Source organism: Argopecten irradians, chromosome 8 (genome assembly GCF_041381155.1).
Source record: "Argopecten irradians isolate NY chromosome 8, Ai_NY, whole genome shotgun sequence".
NCBI lineage: Eukaryota > Metazoa > Mollusca > Bivalvia > Pectinida > Pectinidae > Argopecten > Argopecten irradians.
The window spans coordinates 734,577-759,497 of record NC_091141.1 but is presented as its reverse complement, the minus strand read 5'-3'; the positions used below and the strand labels follow the sequence as shown (position 1 = coordinate 759,497).

The 24,921-nt window shown below is 34.7% G+C and overlaps 2 protein-coding genes across 3 annotated transcripts in view; both read right to left on the bottom strand.

The window, feature by feature from the left end:
- The window catches only part of LOC138329045 (adapter molecule Crk-like), a 30,795-nt gene extending 5,977 nt beyond the window's left edge, over positions 1-24,818 (bottom strand). Inside the window, exons 1-6 of one of the 2 annotated variants that reach the window (XM_069275754.1) lie at positions 24,665-24,818; positions 22,396-22,518; positions 14,354-14,507; positions 7,907-7,951; positions 7,495-7,623; positions 5,624-5,797 (exon numbers count right to left, since the gene is read on the bottom strand). In XM_069275754.1, the coding sequence (XP_069131855.1) occupies positions 5,624-5,797; positions 7,495-7,623; positions 7,907-7,951; positions 14,354-14,507; positions 22,396-22,518; positions 24,665-24,696 (657 nt within the window). In that variant the 5' untranslated portion in view covers positions 24,697-24,818. The remainder of the gene's footprint in view (positions 1-5,623; positions 5,798-7,494; positions 7,624-7,906; positions 7,952-14,353; positions 14,508-22,395; positions 22,519-24,664) is intronic. The other variant, XM_069275755.1, reaches the window with a different exon arrangement.
- Positions 11,222-13,723, bottom strand: LOC138328738 (uncharacterized protein C17orf113-like). Its single transcript, XM_069275493.1, has 2 exons — positions 12,806-13,723; positions 11,222-12,676 (listed from the first exon to the last, which is right to left on the bottom strand). The coding sequence occupies exons 1-2, from the start codon at positions 13,286-13,288 to the stop codon at positions 11,222-11,224; spliced, it is 1,938 nt and encodes a 645-aa protein (XP_069131594.1). The 5' UTR covers positions 13,289-13,723.
- Positions 24,819-24,921: the final 103 nt, after the last annotated feature.

The window sequence follows — 24,921 nt, the reverse complement described above, 5'->3', positions numbered from 1 at the left end:
TGGTGTTACAGTTATACTGGTTAAGGTAGTGTAGGTATAACCCTAATGAGGTGGTTGATAACTATAATGAAGACTAGATATTGATGTGGTGTTACAGTTATACGGTTAAGGTAGTGTAGGTATAACTGTGATGAGGCGGTTGATAACTATAATGAAGACTAGATATTGATGTGATGTTACAGTTATACTGGTTAAGGTAGTGTAGGTATAACTGTAATGAGGTGGTTGATAACTATAATGAAGACTAGATATTGATGTGGTGTTACAGTTATACTGGTTAAGGTAGTGTAGGTATAACTGTGATGAGGTGGTTGATAACTATAATGAAGACTAGATATTGATGTGGTGTTACAGTTATACTGGTTATGGTAGTGTAGGTATAACTGTGATGAGGTGGTTGATAACTATAATGAAGACTAGATATTGATGTGGTGTTACAGTTATACTGGTTAAGGTAGTGTAGGTATAACTGTGATGAGGTGGTTGATAACTATAATGAAGACTAGATATTGATGTGGTGTTACAGTTATACTGGTTAAGGTAGTGTAGGTATAACTGTGATGAGGTGGTTGATAACTATAATGAAGACTAGATATTGATGTGGTGTTACAGTTATACTGGTTAAGGTAGTGTAGGTATAACTGTGATGAGGTGGTTGATAACTATAATGAAGACTAGATATTGATGTGGTGTTACAGTTATACTGGTTAAGGTAGTGTAGGTATAACTGTGATGAGGTGGTTGATAACTATAATGAAGACTAGATATTGATGTGGTGTTACAGTTATACTGGTTATGGTAGTGTAGGTATAACTGTGAATGAGGTGGTTGATAACTATAATGAAGACTAGATATTGATGTGGTGTTACAGTTATACTGGTTAAGGTAGTGTAGGTATAACTGTGATGAGGTGGTTGATAACTATAATGAAGACTAGATATTGATGTGGTGTTACAGTTATACTGGTTATGGTAGTGTAGGTATAACTGTGATGAGGTGGTTGATAACTATAATGAAGACTAGATATTGATGTGGTGTTACAGTTATACTGGTTAAGGTAGTGTAGGTATAACTGTGATGAGGTGGTTGATAACTATAATGAAGACTAGATATTGATGTGGTGTTACAGTTATACTGGTTAAGGTAGTGTAGGTATAACTGTAATGAGGTGGTTGATAACTATAATGAAGACTAGATATTGATGTGGTGTTACAGTTATACTGGTTAAGGTAGTGTAGGTATAACTGTGATGAGGTGGTTGATAACTATAATGAAGACTAGATATTGATGTGGTGTTACAGTTATACTGGTTAAGGTAGTGTAGGTATAACTGTGATGAGGTGGTTGATAACTATAATGAAGACTAGATATTGATGTGGTGTTACAGTTATACTGGTTAAGGTAGTGTAGGTATAACTGTGATGAGGTGGTTGATAACTATAATGAAGACTAGATATTGATGTGGTGTTACAGTTATACTGGTTAAGGTAGTGTAGGTATAACTGTGATGAGGTGGTTGATAACTATAATGAAGACTAGATATTGATGTGGTGTTTCAGTTATACTGGTTAAGGTAGTGTAGGTATAACCCTAATGAGGCGGCTGATAACTATAATGAAGACTAGATATTGATGTGGTGTTTCAGTTATACTGGTTATGGTAGTGTAGGTATAACTGTGATGAGGTGGTTGATAACTATAATGAAGACTAGATATTGATGTGGTGTTACAGTTATACTGGTTATGGTAGTGTAGGTATAACTGTGATGAGGTGGTTGATAACTATAATGAAGACTAGATATTGATGTGGTGTTACAGTTATACTGGTTATGGTAGTGTAGGTATAACTGTGATGAGGTGGCTGATAACTATAATGAAGACTAGATATTGATGTGGTGTTACAGTTATACTGGTTAAGGTAGTGTAGGTATAACTGTGATGAGGTGGCTGATAACTATAATGAAGACTAGATATTGATGTGGTGTTACAGTTATACTGGTTAAGGTAGTGTGGGTATAACTGTGATGAGGCGGTTGATAACTATAATGAAGACTAGATATTGATGTGGTGTTACAGTTATGCACATGTAAAATAGAAAAGTCTCATACAACTAAAATGTGTAAATACAGTAAGATTTAATCGAGTTAAAGTTACTATTAAAGTTTGTTTAGTAATTATAAGTTGTGTAAAAATATAATGAACATAAAGAACTAAGGCCAAGCATTTCATTCTACTGATAGTTATGGTGTAAATATTCAGTAAAATTAGTATCATTGCATTACAAGAGAATGAAGAAAATAATGAGATACTATTCATTATTATTCCTCATCAATACAACATTGCCTGTGATTGGTTATAACAGTTTCAGACAAAAAGTTTGGGAATCAAATATCGAGAATCCCTTTTGGAACCTCTTGCGTGTTTTCATATTAACAGTTTCAGACAAAAAGAAATGTGCTGTTATAGATTAGGAGTTGTTAACATTTTACCACATTTGAAATTGTTAAAAATAAATTGTTGAAGAATGTTTATGTTGTATTTCTTCCATGTTGTACTACTGTCCATTAATTCTACTCTTTGTACATTAAGTTACAGATTTGGAGTAATAGCACATTTATTGCCCTGGTATGAGGATGACATGCAGATTTCTTTCCCCTTGATAATTCATTAATTAAGTTATTTTTTAATTAGTTTCCCGTTATTTTAAATTGTTACAGTGAATCAACAGTTATATTTAATTAGTTTCCCAGTATTCTTATAGTTTCACAGTATTCTTATAGTTTCACAGTATTCTATGTAATATCTTGACACTTCCTGTAGCCGATGTAACACAAGGATACAATAGGCCTAATTCACAAGGAAGTACTGCCGCAGGAGTTTATCACGTACAATCACACACAAGAGGAAGTAATTTAATACCACTCTTAGTCCTATCTCACACTCAACAAGACAAATACACTAATTTCCTTTAATATTGAGGTATTACTTTATAAAAATTGTTATCCCATTATTTGTATACAGGTCAATTAATTCATATCCTACAGCTCCAGCTATAGTTGATCTGTGTCTGTTATATCTGTGTAGGACGATTACTATTTCCTGGACAATCTCTTCCGGGCAATACTAAGAATTATGTCTCATTATCTGTATTGGCTTTCTTGTCTGGTCAAAAAGTTCACATATTATTAACAGTTATAATTTAACAGGAAAAATACATCATTCAATATGATATGAAGACCATGATAGTGCATTGCTTGACTCAAATTTTCAAAATTCAAGTGTTTTACAAAAATCTACTTTAACATTTTGTCAAAATGTTCCTAGAAAATTAAACTGTAGAACCCAACTTATATTCCATCATACAACAATGACATGTCTAATTGTTGTACTCAAACTTTCAAATCCTAAAATACTGCTGTTTTTTTGGGGTTTTTTTTGTTGTTTTTTTTTTGCGTAAAAGTTAGTAGCAGGGTTGATGACTAAATTTTATTTAACCTATAACAAAAAGAAGAATGATTATCAAAATAACTTGCTAGAACTCTCTCCTTAGTAACACAAAGGGCAGCCATCTTGGATTTCAATCAAGACTATATTGGATCATTTCAGCTAATCAAGAACTAAATACACCTTGTAGAACTTTAAGAAGGAAATTGAGATAAAACAATTATACAATGGTGTTGCAAAGTGAATGCCAAAACTCTCATGTCATGGTTTATTATACCATGATATACATGTAAATGTATTTCTTACCGGTAGTTAGAAAATTACTCATTTAAAATGTATTTTTAACTTGGTAGCAACCACAGAAAGTAACAACATTTGTATGTACATGTACCATATTGAAAAATAATTCAAATAAGTTGAAGATAAATCCTATATGGAATGTTTGAAATATAAAAGTTAATACTAAGTACATGACGACTAAGTCTGTTAACATATGGTACATGACGAGTAAGTCTGTTAACATATGGTACATGACGAGTAAGTCCCCTTGTTATTTTCTTTTCAACAGAACACGTCATTTATCAGTTCATCTGTGTATTTGTACAAGACAATAAACTTTGTTTACCACAAATGCATATGGCAATAGGTATGGGCCGGGGCAAGCATATATAAGCAGATGGACTAGAAGATGTGCATGCAGAAAACAAAATATCTGTGTAGTGACCTTTTTACTGGATGGTGAACAGAATACAGGAAATGACACATGCTGCTGTATGAATGTGATAGGTAATGATGCCAGATTCCTAAGTTGAAATAGATACACTAGTGTTTAAACTTAACAGAAATTATTAATATCTTGCAGCTATTTTATAAGATAATGTATTATACCTCAGAGTCAAGCAAGAAAGAAATCTTTCAGTCATATAGATTTTTAAAATAATTGCAATCGACAATCAAAAACTAGTTTGCCTCAAAACTAGACACTTACTTTTGATGTAAAACCTTAATTGTATGAAGTAATTGGAAGTAATAAATACCCCGCTAAGATTTGTGTTATGTAGATTATGGTGTGTATGCACACTATATAGTTACAGAGAAAGGTGTACTTATTATTTGACTTTCAATTCTAAGATATATTATAAATGTTAATCATCAGGAAGTACAGCATTTAACATTCTACACAATGATACTTATACAATGCTTGTTAACATAAAGTTACCAGGAACACAAGTTTAAAAGGACTAAATCTCCTTATTCTCTATCTATATCCCTATCTATAATGTAGATTTGGATGTAACATGGCATACATTCATGAATTCAATGCAGGTGTATGGCTCCTATAGCTACTAGGTCAAATGTTGCAGACAAAACAAACAGAAAATCATTGTGTATGAATTACAAATGATACAAAACATCAATGGAGAAATGGAGAAAAAGAGAAGACAATTTAGGATAAAGACTATAGAGAGAGAGAGAGAGAGAGAGTTTTATTGATAGAGTAAAAGAGGAAATTCAACATCAAAATGCAGATGATATGTGTAAAGATGAGGAAGATAGTAAACTGATTAAAATATCTGTTCATGGCACTGTTACCACATTATGATTCTAAAACTGAATATTTGAATGTAACATAAGGTTAAAGGGTTATGTTTAGATGACAGTATCTCGAGTTTGTCAGTCAATGCATCGCTTCTTATTTACTGGAGAACTGACAGAGCTGTGTATATTCTCAGACACAATACCAAGAATAAACTACGACTTTCGGCAATGAATTTATCCCAAGTTTGAAACATGATTCAATCATTAGTACTATAGTACTGTATCATCACAAAAGAAATGGATGCTAATGGCAACAGCTTATAGCTATATCAATACTGAATTCAAATAAATATTTTTGTCAGCTGAACTTTCACTTTGTTTCTAAAGCATCACCATGGAATTTTTCAAACAAAGTCTCTCTTTGTTGGACAATAAGTAATTATCTATGATATTTGTGGTTATCTAATCATGAATACTGGTCTAATCACAGTACCATCAGTGGAATCATTCACAGCATCAATGTTGAAATGTCAACTTCGCGATAATATCCACATACAAACAAGTGCACCTTTACAGTATACAAGCCATGAATAGATGATTTCCATCAGATAGATAGAAGCATAACAATGATGATATCTTACAGGCGGCGGAGCAGGAGTGGTGGGGGTTGGACTGCCAGGCGGACCATGCACATTGCCCGTATTGTTCTGGCCTACCTGTATTGGCTGGTTTACGGGGTTGGAAGGGGACATGTAGCCCTGACCCTGTGATGGCTCGGGGCCATTCATGTCTAGGTCGCTCATCTCGCCGTCAAACTGTGGTGGTGAAAATAAAGCGGTAGGTTATGATAGGAAACATCTTGAAATATAGTGTAGCTCAAACAAATAAAAGACATGCTAGCAAAATAAAAATTCTAAACTCAAAATCCAAATAAAATGATCATAGCAAATTCTTTGCGGGGAGCTTGTACTTACGACTTTTATACCGATATTCTGTGCAATAATATCTTGGATGTAATATACTAACGATTCAATACATTAAACTGTTTTCACAAGAATACAAGTTTAAAGAATTTGAAAATATTGCTTTAACATCCCATCTGATGAAATGTTGTACATCCACACAGAAGACTAGATTTTTCGCTTTTTAAAGGTAAGAATGACTTTATGCATCAAAATTTCTTTTTAGAGTCAACACAGAACAAAGGAACTAACAAGGACAAAGAGAATCAAGGAAATATTTAACGCCATGACTGGTAAAAAATTCCTAAACATGCATTGGTGTGCCACATCATTCGGGTCACACTGCTGTACCATACATGTATGAACCACAGTACATTGGTGTGCCACATCAATGGGGTCACACTGCTGTACCATACATGTATGTACCACAGTACATTGGTGTGCCACATCAATGGGGTCACACTGCTGTACCATACATGTATGTACCACAGTACAATGGTGTGCAACATCAATGGTGTCACACTGCTGTACCATACATGTATGTACCACAGTACATTGGTGTGCAACATCAATGGGGTCACACTGCTGTACCATACATGTATGTACCACAGTACATTGGTGTGCAACATCAATGGGGTCACACTGCTGTACCATACATGTATGAACCACAGTACATTGGTGTGCCACATCAATGGGGTCACACTGCTGTACCACACATCTATGTACCACAGTACATTGGTGTGCCACATCAATGGGGTCACACTGCTGTACCATACATGAATGTACCACAGTACATTGGTGTGCCACATCAATGGGGTCACACTGCTGTACCACACATGAATGTACCACAGTACATTGGTGTGCCACATCAATGGGGTCACACTGCTGTACCACACATGTATGTACCACAGTACATTGGTGTGCCACATCAATGGGGTCACACTGCTGTACCACACATGAATGTACCACAGTACATTGGTGTGCCACATCAATGGGGTCACACTGCTGTACCACACATGAATGTACCACAGTACATTGGTGTGCCACATCAATGGGGTCACACTGCTGTACCACACATGAATGTACCACAGTACATTGGTGTGCCACATCAATGGGGTCACACTGCTGTACCATACATGAATATACCACAGTACATTGGTGTGCCACATCAATGGGATCACACTGCTGTACCACACATGTATGTACCACAGTACATGCCACTACAAGTCCATTTATAGTATTTTTCATTACAACATATAGTTTTCTTTGCATTTATTCTAATACTATCAGCAGATTTGAATTTGTGAAAGGAACAGAATATATTGTGTTGAGTTGAAGTCAGATTTAGTGTAAGCCTGTGCCTTAGGATAATTAGTAATCATCATTGTATCAAGAGGTGTTTATGATTACCCCAGCATGTGTTTAAATTGATAAACAAAATGTTCTGAGGTAGCTTATCACATCAAAATGAAAATTTTATCGAATACAAAATGTAGGGTAAATATCATTATGTGTACATCGACATAGTGAACAGTGAATACCAGACTTACTTTCACAACATAGGGTACCGGGATCTGTCCGACACGATTATGACTGTTTCTACACGTCCACCAATCTTTCTCGTCTTTTGATATTACTTCTAAAATCTCGCCTTTCCTAAAAGGCAAATCTTCTGGGTCCTAAAACAATCAATTTTCATGAGCATATAGTGCTAGCGCAGCACTTAAAGTTTGATGAATTTAAAACACTGCATACTTAAAAGGAAATTTGAAATACATTGTACGATGTACCTGCTTTTTTCATTTTGTTTTTAACCAAGGTATATTACAAACTATAATTTTTTTCCTTGCACAAAAAGAAACATTCCTATATCTTCAGATTTTAAAACAGTATATTTGCATTTTAAAAATTGAAATACTTGATCAAATACAAAATATGAGAGCCTGGATACACAGTACTTACATTTCCTCCAAAGTCAAATTTTGTTATCACTTTCAGTCGTGTTGCCTGTAAATCAGAAAATAATGTGAGTGGAGTTAGAAATGAGGAAAACAATTATATACACTCCTGTGAGGTCAAATGTCACCAGACGTGAATGTATAATTTCTTAGTATTTAACTGTCACTAGTCTCTTCAACTTATATTTACATATATATAGTTTGGGAAATATGCACTTGTAGTACACTGTACCAGTACATATACACGTACAAAATGTACTTTTTAAAAACAAGCCAGCAAGGAAGTCATTTAGTGTAAGATATAACTAGATATCATTAACAAAAGTGAAACAAAAATTTCAAAGAATTATTTTTGCCTTAAATTCCCTATCATTATAATTAGAATTTTATAAAAGCCCTTTTAGACTCTTTTGCAGTTATTCATTTAATTTGTGAAAATGACTCACAAAATGTAACATTTCAGCCAAGTAAGCGAGCGATCCTACACAGACTCACAACTAAAAACAACAGGTGAGGTGTCAAGGGGAAATAGACTTTTTTATTTAAAGTAACATACAATGTAGGTTAAATGTCAAAATGTAGGTCATATACAGTATAGTGTAAGTGACGTAGGTAAATTAGTGACACCATAACGTACCCTCTCATCTACATGTAGAGGAATCCCTGATCAAATGATAAATAAGTAGTGGTGGAGTTCAAACTCAATCATGATCATGAGCAAAAGGATGGATGGATTCTAATATTGTATACAAACATCCATTCATGAACTTAAAGTGAAAAGTCGGACACAGAAAACCAGTCCAAAAAGCGTTCATTGACCTTCCAAAAGTCCTCACATATCCAAACGACGGTCAAGTTCTGCTTACATTGCCCAGTTCTGACCATTGAAATAATGGAAAAGTTCTAAAAATAACTCTTTGAAAGCGAGGCTCCGTGGAAATGTAACCACGGACATAGCTAGCCGGGAGGATGTTTTAGGATTCCTACAATTTAAATTAATTTCTTCGCATGCAGAGAGATTTTATTTTTCTATTTCATCAGAAATTATATTGGATACATTCACACCATTTTTACCAACTTTAGCCTTCCTTGCCCGACTATTCACTTTAAAAGCACGATACAAATAAAATAAGCACTTCAAGAAACTACATGTGTCCATCGATACTGAATGCCATTCATGTGCTATAACTATCAATCTTTATCAAATACTTATGTGGATAATTGAACAGTCACTTCCTACCTTATAGAGAAATATTTTTTTTCTAATACTTTTTCATATAACGTTAGGGTACAATAGTGTACAGTGGAACCTCCCAAAACCGAACCTTCTCAAAACCGATCACCTCTAAAAACCGAACATGGATGTCATGTACGGAATGAATTCCTCTTTATTAATAGTATATAAAACTTCCCAAAACCAATTCCGAATACCGGACCGATTTTGAGATCGAAATAGTCAAATGTAACTAAAATACACTTCTGAAAACTGGCCTTACCTGAGCGACACCGATAGATTGCATTGAGGTATGATCAACCGACCATGAAATACACACGTACCTGTACCATAGTTGTTGCATGCCATGTCCTTGGGCATGTACAGATGTGAAGGCTACAGGTACACGGTAATTATACCCGTGATGGTGGTGTAATTATTTAATCATGCCTATTGTTTAGATATCTAACGAAGGTCTACCATGTGCACGCGGTTTGTTTACTGTAGGAAAACAGGCAGAGCTAGTAATAAAGAGAAAGTTTCGTATTCAAATCACACATTTTTTTTTATTTACATATGTAGTTGTCGGATAACGTAAATTATCTATACGAAGAAGCCAAAGTCATGTATTGTTTTAGACAAGAGGCCCATGGGCCTTAACGGTCATCTGAGTACCTTGGCAATAATCATATAGGAAATTAATTAGATATAGTGTCATGGTTGCCATCTTCGATTGGGGATCAACCAGAGATGTAACAACACTTTGTTGGTACCATGTCAGGATCATTTCATGCAAGTCTCAGCCAAATCGCACTGGTAGAACTTGAGAAGAAGTTCAAAATGTGTTTTCAAGATGGCGGCAGTGGCGGCCATCTTGGATTTCGGATCGAACCGAAAAATAACAACACTTTGTCGGGACCATGTCAGGATCATTTCATGCAAGTTTCAGTCAAATCGCACCGGTAGAACTTGAGAAGAAGTTCAAAATGTGTTTTCAAGATGGCGGCTGTGGCGGCCATCTTGGATTTCGGATCGAACCGAAAAATAACAACACTTTGTCGGGACCATGTCAGGATCATTTCTTGCAAGTTTCAGTCAAATCGCACCGGTAGAACTTGAGAAGAAGTTCAAAATGTGTTTTCAAGATGGCGGCTGTGGCGGCCATCTTGGATTTCGGATTGACCCGAAAAATAACAACACTTTGTCGGGACCATGTCAGGATCATTTCATGTAAGTTTCAGCTCAATCCCACAGGTCAAACTTGAGAAGAAGATTGAAATGTGAAAAGTTTACGGACGGCGGACGGCGCACGAAGACGGACGAAGCATGATGACTATAGGTCATCCTGACCCTTCGGGTCAGATGACCTAAAAATGTCTATGTCATATAATGACCGGCATCGACTGATCATCGTGTAATTAGACCCTATAATTTGATTCTTGACGTAACCGGAAGCAATCGGTCGTATGTAGGCTGCAGACGAGAACATCCCCAAGAACATTCACGCAACTAACTAACTAGACTACGTTTATAAGCGGTAACAAAGTAAAGTTTGCTGTAATCCATTCCTTTTAAACGTATCATTCTCTCTTTTGTGACAATCAATATCGGTCGGATTCAACGAACACAAGGCATACATGCGGTGCACTAATGTAAAAAACGACTTCCGATCGATTAAATCCGGATCGTGATGATCGGTATTCGGTTCACTTCTCCAAACCGAACCCTCTCTAAACCGGCCGAAATTATATGCACCAACAGCATTCCCACCACTTTTAGCTATTGGGGGTTTTCATAACCCCCAGCTTTTCAAAGAGGGGGTTTTGTTAAATAACTGGGGGTTTGTTTCACAAAATGAAAAAGATAATAAAACAAACTCGTAAAAATAACTTGTTTTCGTTTTATTTTTTCATTTCTATCAACAGATTGTACAAACAATCATGAAATTGTACAGAGTATAGAGCTGAACTTAACGGTTCTGTGCATAGTATTTCTCTGCTGCTTTCTGTACAACCTCATTCTGATTATAACCCTTTTGCTTGGAACAATATTCAATTACCATTCTATCCTCAACTGAGGACACAGACCTCCTGCTTGTAACAGCATTTACATGTCTTTTTGTAATGAAAACCCACGTTCACATGGAACACTGGTCAGTGGGCATGTTAACAAAATAGATGCAATTGTTGCAAAGTCAGGGAACAATTCATTGTAATCTTTGATTACCAAAAGACAGAACTCTGTAACATCCATTTCTCTGTTCATATTTACCACATGTTTGAATTGTAAAAAAGTCTTTTTCATTCTGCCAGAGTCGACTAGTGGCTGGGTTTCATTTTCATCACTACATGTATTGTAAAAGTCAATGATATTTTCTAAACTACCCAGCCCGTGTTCCTTAATACCACTGACAGACTCTGGAAGTTTAGAAGGATTTAAGACTATGTTTAAGTCATGAAGGACCCCCAAGGAACTATCAGGAAACCTTTTTGAAAACTCTCCGAGTAAGTTGTTTACATACTTTTTTCTAAAATTCCTGTGAGCAATTCTGTCTCTTAGAGAACAACATATGGGAATACCTTGCCACTCTGAATGTTCATCTGTCTGATCTACTACTTCCTGTACCGTTGGAGTATTTTCATTCAAATAACTAGAAATAACTAGTGATGTAGATGCTACTATTGTTTTCAACTGATTAATATCTAAATTATCTTTCTGGAAAACTTTGCTTACAAGGTCCAAATGTCCTAAAATATCCTTTAATAATGCTAATGTCATCAGAAACTTAATGTTTTTAATTTTCTTCAGGATCCCCCTTGCCTTATTCCCACCTTCTGAATGCGGGCTACTAGCCACTTCATGCTCAAGACCAAGAATGAGGACAGAGTAGCAATCAAAACATGTACTTACAGCATCAGACATAGATAGCCAGCGTACTTGTGTGGGCTTTTTAAACCTTTTTACCTTTTTGCCCATCAAAGAAGTCAGTTCTTTGAGTTTATTATATCTAGGAGCTGAAAAATGATAAAAATTAAAGATAGCTATCAACATTTCATTCACAGATTTAAGAAAAGGGATGTCTTTCGCTGCCCAATAAGACACTAGAGATAGTCTATGTGCAGAACACCAAATATGAACTATTCGCGGATTTTTTCTCTGAAGTCTCACACCAACACCGCTGATCTTTCCAAACATCACTGAAGCACCGTCGCTGCCAAAACCACTTACTTTGGAAATATCATAACCTATTTCTTGCAACCAGTTAACAATACAGTTATATACAGTTTCTGCTTTCCCATCTTGAATAGGTATGTTGGCTACAAACTCTATTTTGACTTTTCCTCCATGAACAATTTTGCAGAACATCACTAACTTTTTGTTAGTTGCTATGTCCAAGCTTTCATCAACCATTATGCCAATAAAGGGACTTTGAATGATTCGTGTTATTGTCAATTCTCTTAAAACATTTGCACTATACTCTTGCATTTTTTGAGCTGCTTGATGGTTAGACAAAATACACGACCTATTGGCCTCAGTCAGGACAGATGATTGATTTGATATCTGAAAAAAAAAACATGGAAACGTTATAATAACTACATTTACAAGGAAAATCTGCACATAAATATTATACAAACAAAATTTATGAAAACAACATCCGACAAATATTGATTTTCTTACTTCTTTACATACCTGTAAATCAATTAAACCAAGATATTGTCGGTTTGGTATATTTCGTTCAGCCATATGTGTTGCCGTTCGAATCTGGGCTTCTAAGACTGGCATGAATTTTCCTTTTACGCAACTTGTTGCCGCTTCAAAATAACGTTGTTGTGTAACAATTTTCTTTGCAAGTGTATGATCGTCCGATCTCATATGCCTGACAAGAGCAGAACGCTGATAATTCTTGGAGCCTGTTACAAACGCATTGTTTTTTAAAGTTTTTCGAGTGCTTGAGGCACGTTCACATGTAATACAGTGCATGCGATCATTCTCGTTTCGCAGCCAGTCAAAATCTTGCAACCATTTTTCTTTGAAGTTTTTCTGTAGTTTACTGTTACTTTCAGTATCCTTTTTGGGCTTTTTTGTTGTTGTTGAACAATTTTCTGTGTCACCAGATCGTTTTTGCTGTGACGGTCCAGCGACGAAAAAATCGGCAATACTTTTCTGTGCCATGCTGATACAGTGATGAAAGAAGAACGCTGATTGGTCAGCCAATCAGAAGCATCAAACCATTTTCTACTTTCACTTTTGATATCTAATTCGACCTTTGTATTGACCGTTCCCGTTTGCGTATCGACGATCGGATAAAAGCAAAGGCTATTGCCAGTACGTTTTTTAAACGCATGAATTTTTAAATTCTACGTTTTTATTTCAAACTGTACTTAAAAAACGCACTGTAGTACGTGAATGGGAATGCTGCCAACCATGATCGGTTTCGGGAGGTTCCACTGTATAAGGATATTTGTTACGCAACTAGATTATGTTTCAATTTTTGAGTAATGTTTTCAATGACTAGTATATATGATCACAATGTGCACCCTGTTACCTTCATCTGACAAATAACAAGGCAGCATATAGCTACACAAAGGTGTAAATTTATGAAACAATCATTTGAGTAATTTCTAATGAGTCTCCATGACCTTGATTGAGGTGTGCGTCAGTGACCTTGGATAAGGTGTCGATGACCTTGTCAGGTGTCAGTAACCTTTAAATGACCTTGGATAATTATAATATAAGTTGTCAATGACCTTGCTTAATAATTAGGTGTATGTGGCGTTTGTATAGATGGCAATGAAAAAGTGTCAATGACCTTGAAAAGGAGTCAATGATCTTGAATAAGGTGTAAGTGACCTTGGATAAGGTATAAATGACCTTTGTATAGGTGTCAGTGACCTTGACCAAGGTGAGAATCAGTGACCTTAAGATTATGTTTGTGTATCAATGACCTTTAATGAGACATATGCATGGCAATGATCTTGGACAAGACAGATAGCTATATACACCATCCATGCATCAGGTAGCTTTGTTTGATTGGTGGAATGAGGGCCGGTCCTTAGCAAGAATCCGGACCATCAGGTGAGGCTAATGTGACCTTGGGTTAAACTTACTGGTTTGATTATAATTAGAGAGTTGGTGTCCAGATAATGTGTCTATTGTGACCTTGGGTTAAACTTATCGTTTTGATTAGAGAGGTGGTGTCCAGATAATGTGTCTATTGTGACCTTGGGTTAAACTTACCGGTTTGATTAGAGAGGTGGTGTCCAGATAATGTGTTTTATAAAAGCTGAGGAGGTTTGGGATATCAGGGAATTCCTGGTCTCCTATCCGGAATCGTGTCGTGTTACCCACCGCTATTTTATTTATGATGTAATGACTTACTTTACTATCTTCCCTGAAAATAAAAAAAACCCACTTCAATGACAGGAGCACGAATGTAAAGCTATAAATAGGATTTCCTGTTGAATTAATGATAAAATAAAAGTTAAATTAGTCTCATTTGAATTTATAATTAGGAAACAGAATATAGTTAAAGTACAACAATATCGAAGCATATCTAGGCAAGTGAATTTATCTATGATAGGCTAGCTTTTTAGCACTAAAACATGTACATTGTATAAATTAGAGAAACAACTGTAATTGATTAAAAGTATAAAATCAGAACTTTGCTTCAAAGCATGAATGGATATGATACAAGTACACTATACAACTGAAAATAATATTATTTCTAAAATTTTAAAGCAATAGTATTTAATTTTTAATTACAATTATAATGAATAATTCACATACTTAAATAATGATCATACAAGCACAGAAGCATAAAATTAACTTAAATATCATTAATCAATATTATTTAAAAAGTAAAAAAACAACCCAAACATATACAGTAAATGGGTACAGGATGCCCCCACCCCCTTAAACTGCTTGTCTGAGTATGTAATAGATAAGACTATCAGATGTGTACGTTTGATTCTAGCCCAGAGATAACAGGCATGCTCTAAACTTCAACAGAAGCTATTTTTATCTCTGGAATGCTTGTTTATCACTCACCAAAATAAATCCTTCCTTTTTACACAATAAAAACTTTACAAGGGTGATAAAAACTGATATAATAGTAAATACGGTTAGTGGTACCTGTCTAAGAGGTAAATTATGTAGGATTCTTGTATGTCTCTAGAATTATGAAGCCTACAATCAACTTTTACTTACCTGGTACTAGTAGTAGGCTGATTATCAATTATAATCATCAAACAAGAGGCCCAAAGGGCCTTAACGGTCATCTGACTACCTTGGCAATAGTAAAATTAATTATATATGGTGTCACTTTGTCAGGACCATGTCAGGATCATTTTCAATTTCCTTCAACAAATCTTATTTCTTACAAGAGGCCCAAGGGCCTTAACATATAGGAAATTAATTAGATATAGTGTCATGGTAGCCATCTTCGATTTGGGATCAACCAAAGATGTAACAATACTTTGTCGGGACCATGTCAGGATTATTTCATGCAAGTTTCAGCTAAATCGCACCGGTAGAACTTGAGAAGAAGTTCAAAATGTGTTTTCAAGATGGCGGCTGTGGCGGCCATCTTGGATTTCTGATCGACCTAAAAAATAACAACACTTTGTCGGGACCATGTCAGGATCATTTCATGCAAGTTTCAGCCAAATCGCACCGGTAGAACTTGAGAAGAAGTTCAAAATGTGTTTTCAAGATGGCGGCTGTGGCGGCCATCTTGGATTTCAGATCGACTCGAAAAATAACAACACTTTGTCGGGACCATGTCGGATCATTTCATGCAAGTTTCAGCCAAATCGCACCGGTAGAACTTGAGAAGAAGTTCAAATTGTGTTTTCAAGATGGTCGCTGTGGCGGCCATCTTGGATTTCGGATCGACCCGAAAAATAACAACACTTTGTCAGGACCATGTCAGGATCATTTTTATGCAAGTTTCAGCCAAATCGCACTGGTAGAACTTGAGAAGAAGTTCAAAATGTGTTTTCAAGATGGCGGCTGTGGCGGCCATCTTGGATTTCTGATCGACTCGAAAAATAACAACACATGGTCGGGACCATGTCAGGATCATTTCATGCAAGTTTCAGCCAAATCGCACCGGTAGAACTTGAGAAGAAGTTCAAAATGTGTTTTCAAGATGGCGGCTGTGGCGGCCATCTTGGATTTCAGATCGACTCGAAAAATAACAACACTTTGTCGGACCATGTCAGGATCATTTCATGCAAGTTTCAGCCAAATCGCACCGGTAGAACTTGAGAAGAAGTTCAAATTGTGTTTTCAAGATGGTCGCTGTGGCGGCCATCTTGGATTTCGGATCGACCCGAAAAATAACAACACTTTGTCAGGACCATGTCAGGATCATTTTTATGCAAGTTTCAGCCAAATCGCACTGGTAGAACTTGAGAAGAAGTTCAAAATGTGTTTTCAAGATGGCGGCTGTGGCGGCCATCTTGGATTTCTGATCGACTCGAAAAATAACAACACATGGTCGGGACCATGTCAGGATCATTTCATGCAAGTTTCAGCCAAATCGCACCGGTAGAACTTGAGAAGAAGTTCAAAATGTGTTTTCAAGATGGCGGCTGTGGCGGCCATCTTGGATTTCGGATCAACCCGAAAAATAACAACACTTTGTCGGGACCATGTCAGGATCATTTTGTGTAAGTTTCAGCTAAATCGCACTGGTAGAACTTGAGAAGAAGTTCAAAATGTGTTTTCAAGATGGCGGCTGTGGCGGCCATCTTGGATTTCCGATCGACTCGAAAAATAACAACACTTTGTCGGGACCATGTCAGGATCATTTCATGCAAGTTTCAGCCAAATCGCACCAGTAGAACTTGAGAAGAAGTTCAAAATGTGTTTTCAAGATGGCGGCTGTGGCGGCCATCTTGGATTTCGGATCAACCTGAAAAATAACAACACTTTGTCGGGACCATGTCAGGATCATTTCGTGTATGTTTCAGCTAAATCGCACTGGTAGAACTTGAGAAGAAGTTCAAAATGTGAAAAGTTAACGCACGGCGCACGGCGGACGGCGGATGGCGCACGGCGGACGGCGCACGGCGGACGACGACGGACGAAACATGACGACTATAGGTCATCCTGACCCTTCGGGTCAGATGACCTAATCAAAGTACTGTAAGTACTGAACTGAAAAAGCATTGATGTAACAAAATTTTAGTTCAAAGAAGGCAAATATGTCATTAGTAACATTTTAGGGTGTGTATTTTCTTGCAAGTCCCATGTCATTATCAAGTTGGGTTATTTATCTTCCAAGTATTCATTTAATTAATTTTGGATAAATTGTTGAGATTGCAGACAACCATTCCTCCTCATATCAAAAGATGAATCTAAAAATTATGAGAAGATTTTAAGAAAATGCTAGAAAATTTCTTTTAGATTTGAACTTTGAACCTATCTTGAATTCAACAGTTTCAACAAATATTTACAGTCAGTGTCATGTGACCTTTTCTCTAATGTTTGAATATAATTGTCTGAATAACAAAATAAAGAAAAAAAAATTGTAGTTATGATTATTTGATAATTGATCTTGAGGACAAAGCCATGGAGACAGCTAATAACAATCTGCAGTAAAATGACAACAAGGGAAACATTAAGACTCCATTAAGAAGAAAGTATGATCTGACACATGGATATCCCTTGATGGCATTTTTACAAAGTTCATGGCTTATGCTGCAAATGTTGTTTACAGACCTCATTTATAAGGAACTATGTGCAATGCATATAATATACAAGTATTTTTTTCGATGAACTATGTGGCAAAAGGCAATTGATTAGATAATTTTCAAGAGAAGAAATGAAATGACAAAAACTAAGGGTCAAATGTTCATTTAAAGAATTGGTTACTGCATCAAAATCAAAACTGAATTGTTTTGAATTATGTTTATTCAAAAATACTTTAATACAAACATGAAATAACATCACAATACATTATTTTTTCTAGTTCTCTTCTGTGATACACACAATGTATTCAGGTATATTAGTAAGTAATGAGCATTTCTTGATACTTTGCTGCAATATTGAAGAAAAGTCATATCAAAGTTAGATTCAGTATGATACTGTCTCTATATAATGCATAAAATGGACACTGAGAATTCTTAACAGCATATTAAAACAACCATTCTCAAAATCAGTGTGTTATTTGTATACATTGACATGTACATTGGACCCTCGATAATCTGGAAACCTTCGTTCCCAGCCTAAACCGCCCAGATTACAAATTTTCTGGACTGCCGAATTTCGTGTACCCTAGTCAATTTTGAAATTGTCATGTACAAGTTACTCTCCTTGACCTTGTAAATCAATGATCGGTTTTTATGTTTATGTACTAAAATAAATACTTTTTTTCGTTATGTTTTAAAGGTTTTTTTCCCATTTAATTATGATAAGAATATGAAATTAACGTACATGTAATCACACATTATTGGCAACTTGTTGTTAATGTCACATTACTTACAACTGTTTGTACATGTATTGGTAACAAGATCAGAAACAGTTGTAAAAACATTTGATAGAGGCATCAACTAAATGGAACAACTAATGGGCTATGTCACCAGAAGCGTTAAACTTTGTGTCATTTTTGTGAAAACACTGCACAAAGTCAACAAGTAAACTGTTTAATATGTTTCTGTTGTAGCAAATAAATGAATGTCATTCCATATACAAATGTACTTATATGGCCGTGTCACAGATGTGAATCATTGAAATATACATTGTAGTAATGTTAACTCAGGCGTGATGATGGGTAAATAAATTATCAGTTTATATTATAAATGTAGGATATTTCTATATATATCTAAATGCAAAGTTACTCGACACTCGCTAATTGTCATCACTTGATGTTTTGCAACATTACAGTCAATGGGACAGAATTGTAGTTCTGATAATGACCGTCTGTCAGAACATATATAGTGTGTTTCATTCAAGCCAAGAAAATTATTTTTGTTTGTATGAATTTTACAACAAAACAGAAAGACTAACATGTGAGTCAGTCTGTGAAGTTAAAAGTTTAAACACCTTCTATCTCTCCACAGATTAATAACAATCGGCAGTATGTCAAATGGTGACAACTCTTTCCAAAGTTGCAAATATACTGGATTTACTTTTTTGTATTTTTGTGTTTTAATTGGCATTACGAAACAATGCGAATGAGAAGCGCCAATCCATATGCTTGTTGTCCAGAGCTACATATAAATGTATGCTGTCGCAGCTAGTTTAATATATGCCTGGTACATGTAGTCATCCTTAGAATCATTTCACTGCTTCCAAAGTAATTCTGATAATCTCCAGTCTTCAACAATTATGAATCTGCTTTGAATCTGCTTCAGATGACTAGCCAACGAGTCCTGTAATTATAAAATTTAACATATATATCAATATTCTTAATTTGTTATAAAAAAGTTACAGAAATCATCTAACAATGACAAAAGGAAGAAACTGGACTCATGTACACAAGTACTTTGAGTTAAAGATGCTCCACCGCCGACAGAGTATAAATGATATTCATCATTTGAACAATAATTAGTGTTTAATCGTGTATGCATAAGTCTAATTAACACAAAAAATAATATAAAATAATTAATTTTGCCTTTGGGTCAAGCGCAATCAGTACTTTATTCCATATAGGATATAGTGCTACAGAATTTTTTCGGGATGCAATTAATTATTTTATTTATATTTTTAACTTGAAGTGAAATTGGAGCTCAAACTTTTCAACGGCGGTAATGGTGTAAAGTAAGTAACTTTTGTAACTGAAGAAAAATACTAAATTGTCTGCTGCCATTTTTGATAGTGAAAAAATACCATTTGTCAGCGGTGAAGCATCTTTAATATATTAGCATCATAATTAATTTGTCTCCTATACCTGATACACATTGATAAAATACAATGTTTTTTACTGTTAGCAAAACTTACTTTAAACCAAATACTGTAATATTGAGCAAGTGTAAATTTACCATGTATTACAGTGCACAGGTTATTGTTTATTTTGGTAAGTGTTATTATAAATTCTCTGAATCCATGAAGTTATATATGTAGTGACTGTTTAATCGATGTTTTAAGTTCATACCGCCAATTTCGAAATCCCAGATATTAATTGTCTTAAATAAATCTAGCATTACAATTCTTCTATTTATCTAAAGAAATTCTGTATTCACATGTGTATTACACACATATATACGTATTGTGTATGGATCTATATCATGCATTGTTTTGCCTACAAATAAACACATGCTTTGTGATGTTTATAGACATATTGACAATCTGGTAAATTGACTCTATGCATTAATATTAAATTTGATGTCATCGCATTAGAAAATAATACCAAAAATGAATCTTGTCAACTGCTAATTATAACAACAAACTACTTCAAATTTAAAGTGATATTCAATTTTGTTGCGTTGTAATAAAATAAAACGTCGATTATATGGATGTTAGCAGGAATTCACACATACTCATGATGTTGTAAGTTCACTTAATGTGCCGATGTCTGTCAAATAGTTCATATAATTATAATATACCGACCCATAGGCGTGATAGGCAAAGAAGCAAAACGAAATGAAACTTACGATTTTCACTGCTTCTGTCTCCAAATACGAAAAGAATTCCGAAGTTTACTAGCAAGGTGGCTTGCAACATGCAGTGTTCAAATATTCTTCGGTGTTTTTCTGATATGAGAATGTATTTATTACGCTCGATAATTAAATGGAAAATATCTCTTGACTTGCAAGTTTACATCACAGGTCCGCTTTGCGTGATGACGTCTTTGTTTACATTCGGCCGTTTACACTATTGCTGAGTGTCACGATATTTCATTGTATCTGTATCCGTGTATTAAATATTCCCTCGTTAATGAAAGGATGCGTTAGTTGACAATCCGTGCGAAATGATAAGGAGCCAGCGTAACTCAGAATTTATCGTGTTTGTTAGCTTCTGCATAAATCATCCAGACGCTTGATGCGTACGTAGTTAACAAGCGTCTTTTTGAGTGAGACTTGGTTAAATTCAGTGGGCCATCGTAATGACATGATCACAATACGAACGTACCTGTTCTCCAAAATGACTATCAATATAATACATGTAAAAACAAACAACTTTTGTATCTTTCTTACGTCGGGATGAATTAAAAAATTGTCATTAGATAATAGATTATGAATGTATACATCAAACTACAATTAGTTACTTACATACCAAAATCCTGACAATTCCTTTATTTAGTGTTACCCAAACCGGATGTTTACATAAATATATGCAAATGCGGGCGAGAATTAGGCCACCGATCGCTACCACTGATGCAAATTATCCTCACTATTTTTCAATTATAGACGTTCATGTTATAGTTTTTGTAGACATGTTTGAAACTATTCTATTTAATGAAATACCATAGAAGTTGTTTAACTGCACTATGGCAGCATATTTGTTCTAGGAAGAGGAAAAGAGAAAAAATCGCATGCAAATGAGAGGTCAATCGCATTTAAATTAGTGGGTCATCCGGGCCGTAGCAATACTGGAAAAGCAAGCTTTTTCAGTAAAAATCAGTTGGTATGCCCTTTCTGATTCCGATTATCGATTATGAAAATCCATAATCGATAATTGCTAATCAAATATATATTAAGTAACATGGTAAAATATATCTTTTAGATTTATTTTTACATAATTTAAGAGATATCTTTTCAATCGTTACAGAGTTGCTGTATGTATTCAATCGTTACAGAGTTGCTGTATGTACGCATATACATGTAGTCTTTTCTCCTCAACAGAAAATGATTATATCAGTACCTAACCTTAATAAATTAAAACTTAAAACTTTCGTGTCAGTATTCCATATCCAGAGAAAATAACACTTAAAGTATAACAGCAGCAAATCTTTATATCCAAAATATTATTTACTAAAAACCGATTATTTAATCAAATATTTTATCGATTATCGATTATGACTTCCTATTACAAACCGATAATTGATTAGAATTTCAAACCGATTGCCCATCACTACTTGGTTCCTTAACAAATTTGTATCAGTTATAACGCTAAGTTCTACAATAGGGTTCTTAAAAATTATGCCAGAAGCATCAAAGTTTTTATTTTAATTAAGAAAACATATTTTTTGTTGTTGCTGATATTAGTCTTAGAGAAATAAATTAAACTAACAAACTATTTAGCATATGGAATGAAAACAAACCTGATCAATTAAATATTTGTAGATAAAGATTTTTTGGCAAATTTACTGAAAAATTTGGCTTGAGACTTACTTTACACATAGCACAAAGTCGCCTTTTATAGATTGGCTGTCACGAACCAGGAACTCTCCAGATGATTGTGTTGGCTGTAAAATCTCATTCGCTTCCTCTCGATTTAGTGGACCAAAATACCAACTGTTACGAAGGAGAAAAGACACAAGCATTACACAATACAATGTTTACAAAAAACATCTAGTATTGAAAATACAGATTACCTTATTGCAATAAATATGAGAACAATTATATGGCTTTATAAGGCATAGAAGCTATATATTGTAGTGGAAAAGATATTAGGTACACTTCGAATTCTGATGACTCGATTTTCGTCGATTCCAGAAGTGTAGAATATTAAAACATATGACTCCATATAAAATTGGTACAGGACACAATATGGGACAGATCTAAGGAACACTTTTATTTTAGGTACTCAGAATGTCCCCCCTAACGCACCCCTCCCATTTGTAATTGTGATGGCATTAATTCATTAGTACTATACCTGCATATATCAGTGTCGAGTGATGGCTGATTGGCATTAATTCATTAGTACTTGTCTATCAGAATTGTCTATTTAATGACACATTGATCATGATCAGAACTTCAGAAGTTCACCAATAATCACAACTCAAATGCAATTTAAATATATATGTGTTGCCAGTCAGAATTTTTTTAACTTTGAGAGTGCACATGGATTTTGTACAAGATTTATTGCTGCAGACCAGAGATTGGCAGATCTAATCATGATCACAAGTGTTTAATAGGGGCCTAAAACTTCAAAAGCTTCAATTTTGAGTGTCAAAAAAAGTATTTAAGTTGAAATATCAATTATTTGTTTCTAACAGAAAGTAAAAGGTCTTTTTCATGGTTAATTAGTTCCTTATTATGCATCATCAATTGATATGGATAGTATAACCTCTCGAACTGTAGGAGATCGAGGTAAGGTTCATAATTAGTTAAATCTCATGACAAACCATGCATGATATATATGCATAGGCCAAAAAAATTATATGCATGTCTCAGGTTACATGAATGAAAAAAATTGGGTAGGTCGGTCGGGAGTTTATTTCATTTTATTTTTTTATTTTATTTTTTTAGGAGAGCTGGGGGAGGGGTTGAGTTGCTTTATTACTACATTACAAAGTAATTTGTCTTTCAGGCTTTAGGCTGGCTAGAAGTCTTTTATTTCTCATTACCATAATTGAACTTTATCTGGATAAACTTAAAAATCTTAATTGAAAACTTCACACACTGCATTTTTGTTTTGGAAAAGTGTGATAAAATAGCTAGGTAGGGTCGGAGGTAAAAACTAGGGTAGGTAGCGGTACCTGAAACATACATATTTTTTTTTGGCCATATCAATTTACGATAACATTTAACCATTTCATTTTACGGGATCCTGTTACATAACGATTCACACAGCCACTTTGGCTTCTAACTGGTAATATAATGTTAACTGCAAAATTATACTTAAATTTAAATAAATATTAAAGAAAACTTAATAATCTCCTGTGTCATAATAAACCTGCTGTTTTAAAATAATGTAGCTACCAAATTAAAGCTTTACTGATAACACATTCAGGATATTCCCTGATTGATTCGTGACAAACTATATATATATATACATATGACTGATAATTGAGTCAATCACGTAATCAGACAAGTGGTTACATTATTAACATGATCTATGTCTCTGTTAAAAAGTATATATAACCATGTCATTTGAAAAACAGACAATTCAATCAATGTCAGTCACACTAAATATTAGAGTTGACTAGCATTGTTAGTGTTCAAGTAAGCACAACCAAAACAAGACATTAAATAAAATTTTAAGGATAAGTATAAGTATATCATGATGATAAGTTCAATCAAAATTATGTATAGTCCTCCAAACAATTATTTCAGGCACGTGTCATTTACACATTATTTATGTGACGAATGAGGATAGCAATGCCGAGGAATTAACTACCATAATGCATACAGTGCAGCTATCAATTACTGCAACTTGAGCACTGGTAATGACTAAATGAGTATTATGCAAACATTGCCTTCAGCAAAAATCATCTAGGCAAAATCATTTAGACATAAGTAGGCAATACAATAGATATCATATACACCAATAGGCTTGTCAGAAAGATGAATATTGAAACACTACATCAATTTGTTAAACTTTATTTCGGGATTTTGAAAAATGTTGAAAGTTGATTAAACTTAATGAATCATGTCATCATGCACCACAAACTTATAACGGGGTGAATAAGGTTAAGTGTAGAATAAATAACAATACCTATATTTATCTTCCGGATCAAAGTCTGCCATTATGACAAAATGACGGTACTGTAAGATCAAACCATAAATCGTACGTTGTTTACTTTTTACCCAATCCAGGAAGTTCAGAAAGTAAAGGTAACATCCACTTAGAAAATATGGCGGAACCGACTCATAATCTCTAACAAAAACGAATAATTAATTTTAAAGAATTTAAACTTTGTTGATCATTTATCTTGCCAAAAGTTCAAAATAAATAAATATAGGATATCAATG

Coding starts and splice junctions, on each gene's coding strand:
- LOC138328738 (XM_069275493.1), bottom strand. CDS start 13,288: ATGGCACAGAAAAGTATTGCCGATTTTTTCGTCGCTGGACCGTCACAG. Junction 12,677..12,805: donor TTGGTTTAATTGATTTACAG/GTATGTAAAGAA, acceptor TTTTTTTTTCAG/ATATCAAATCAATCATCTGT.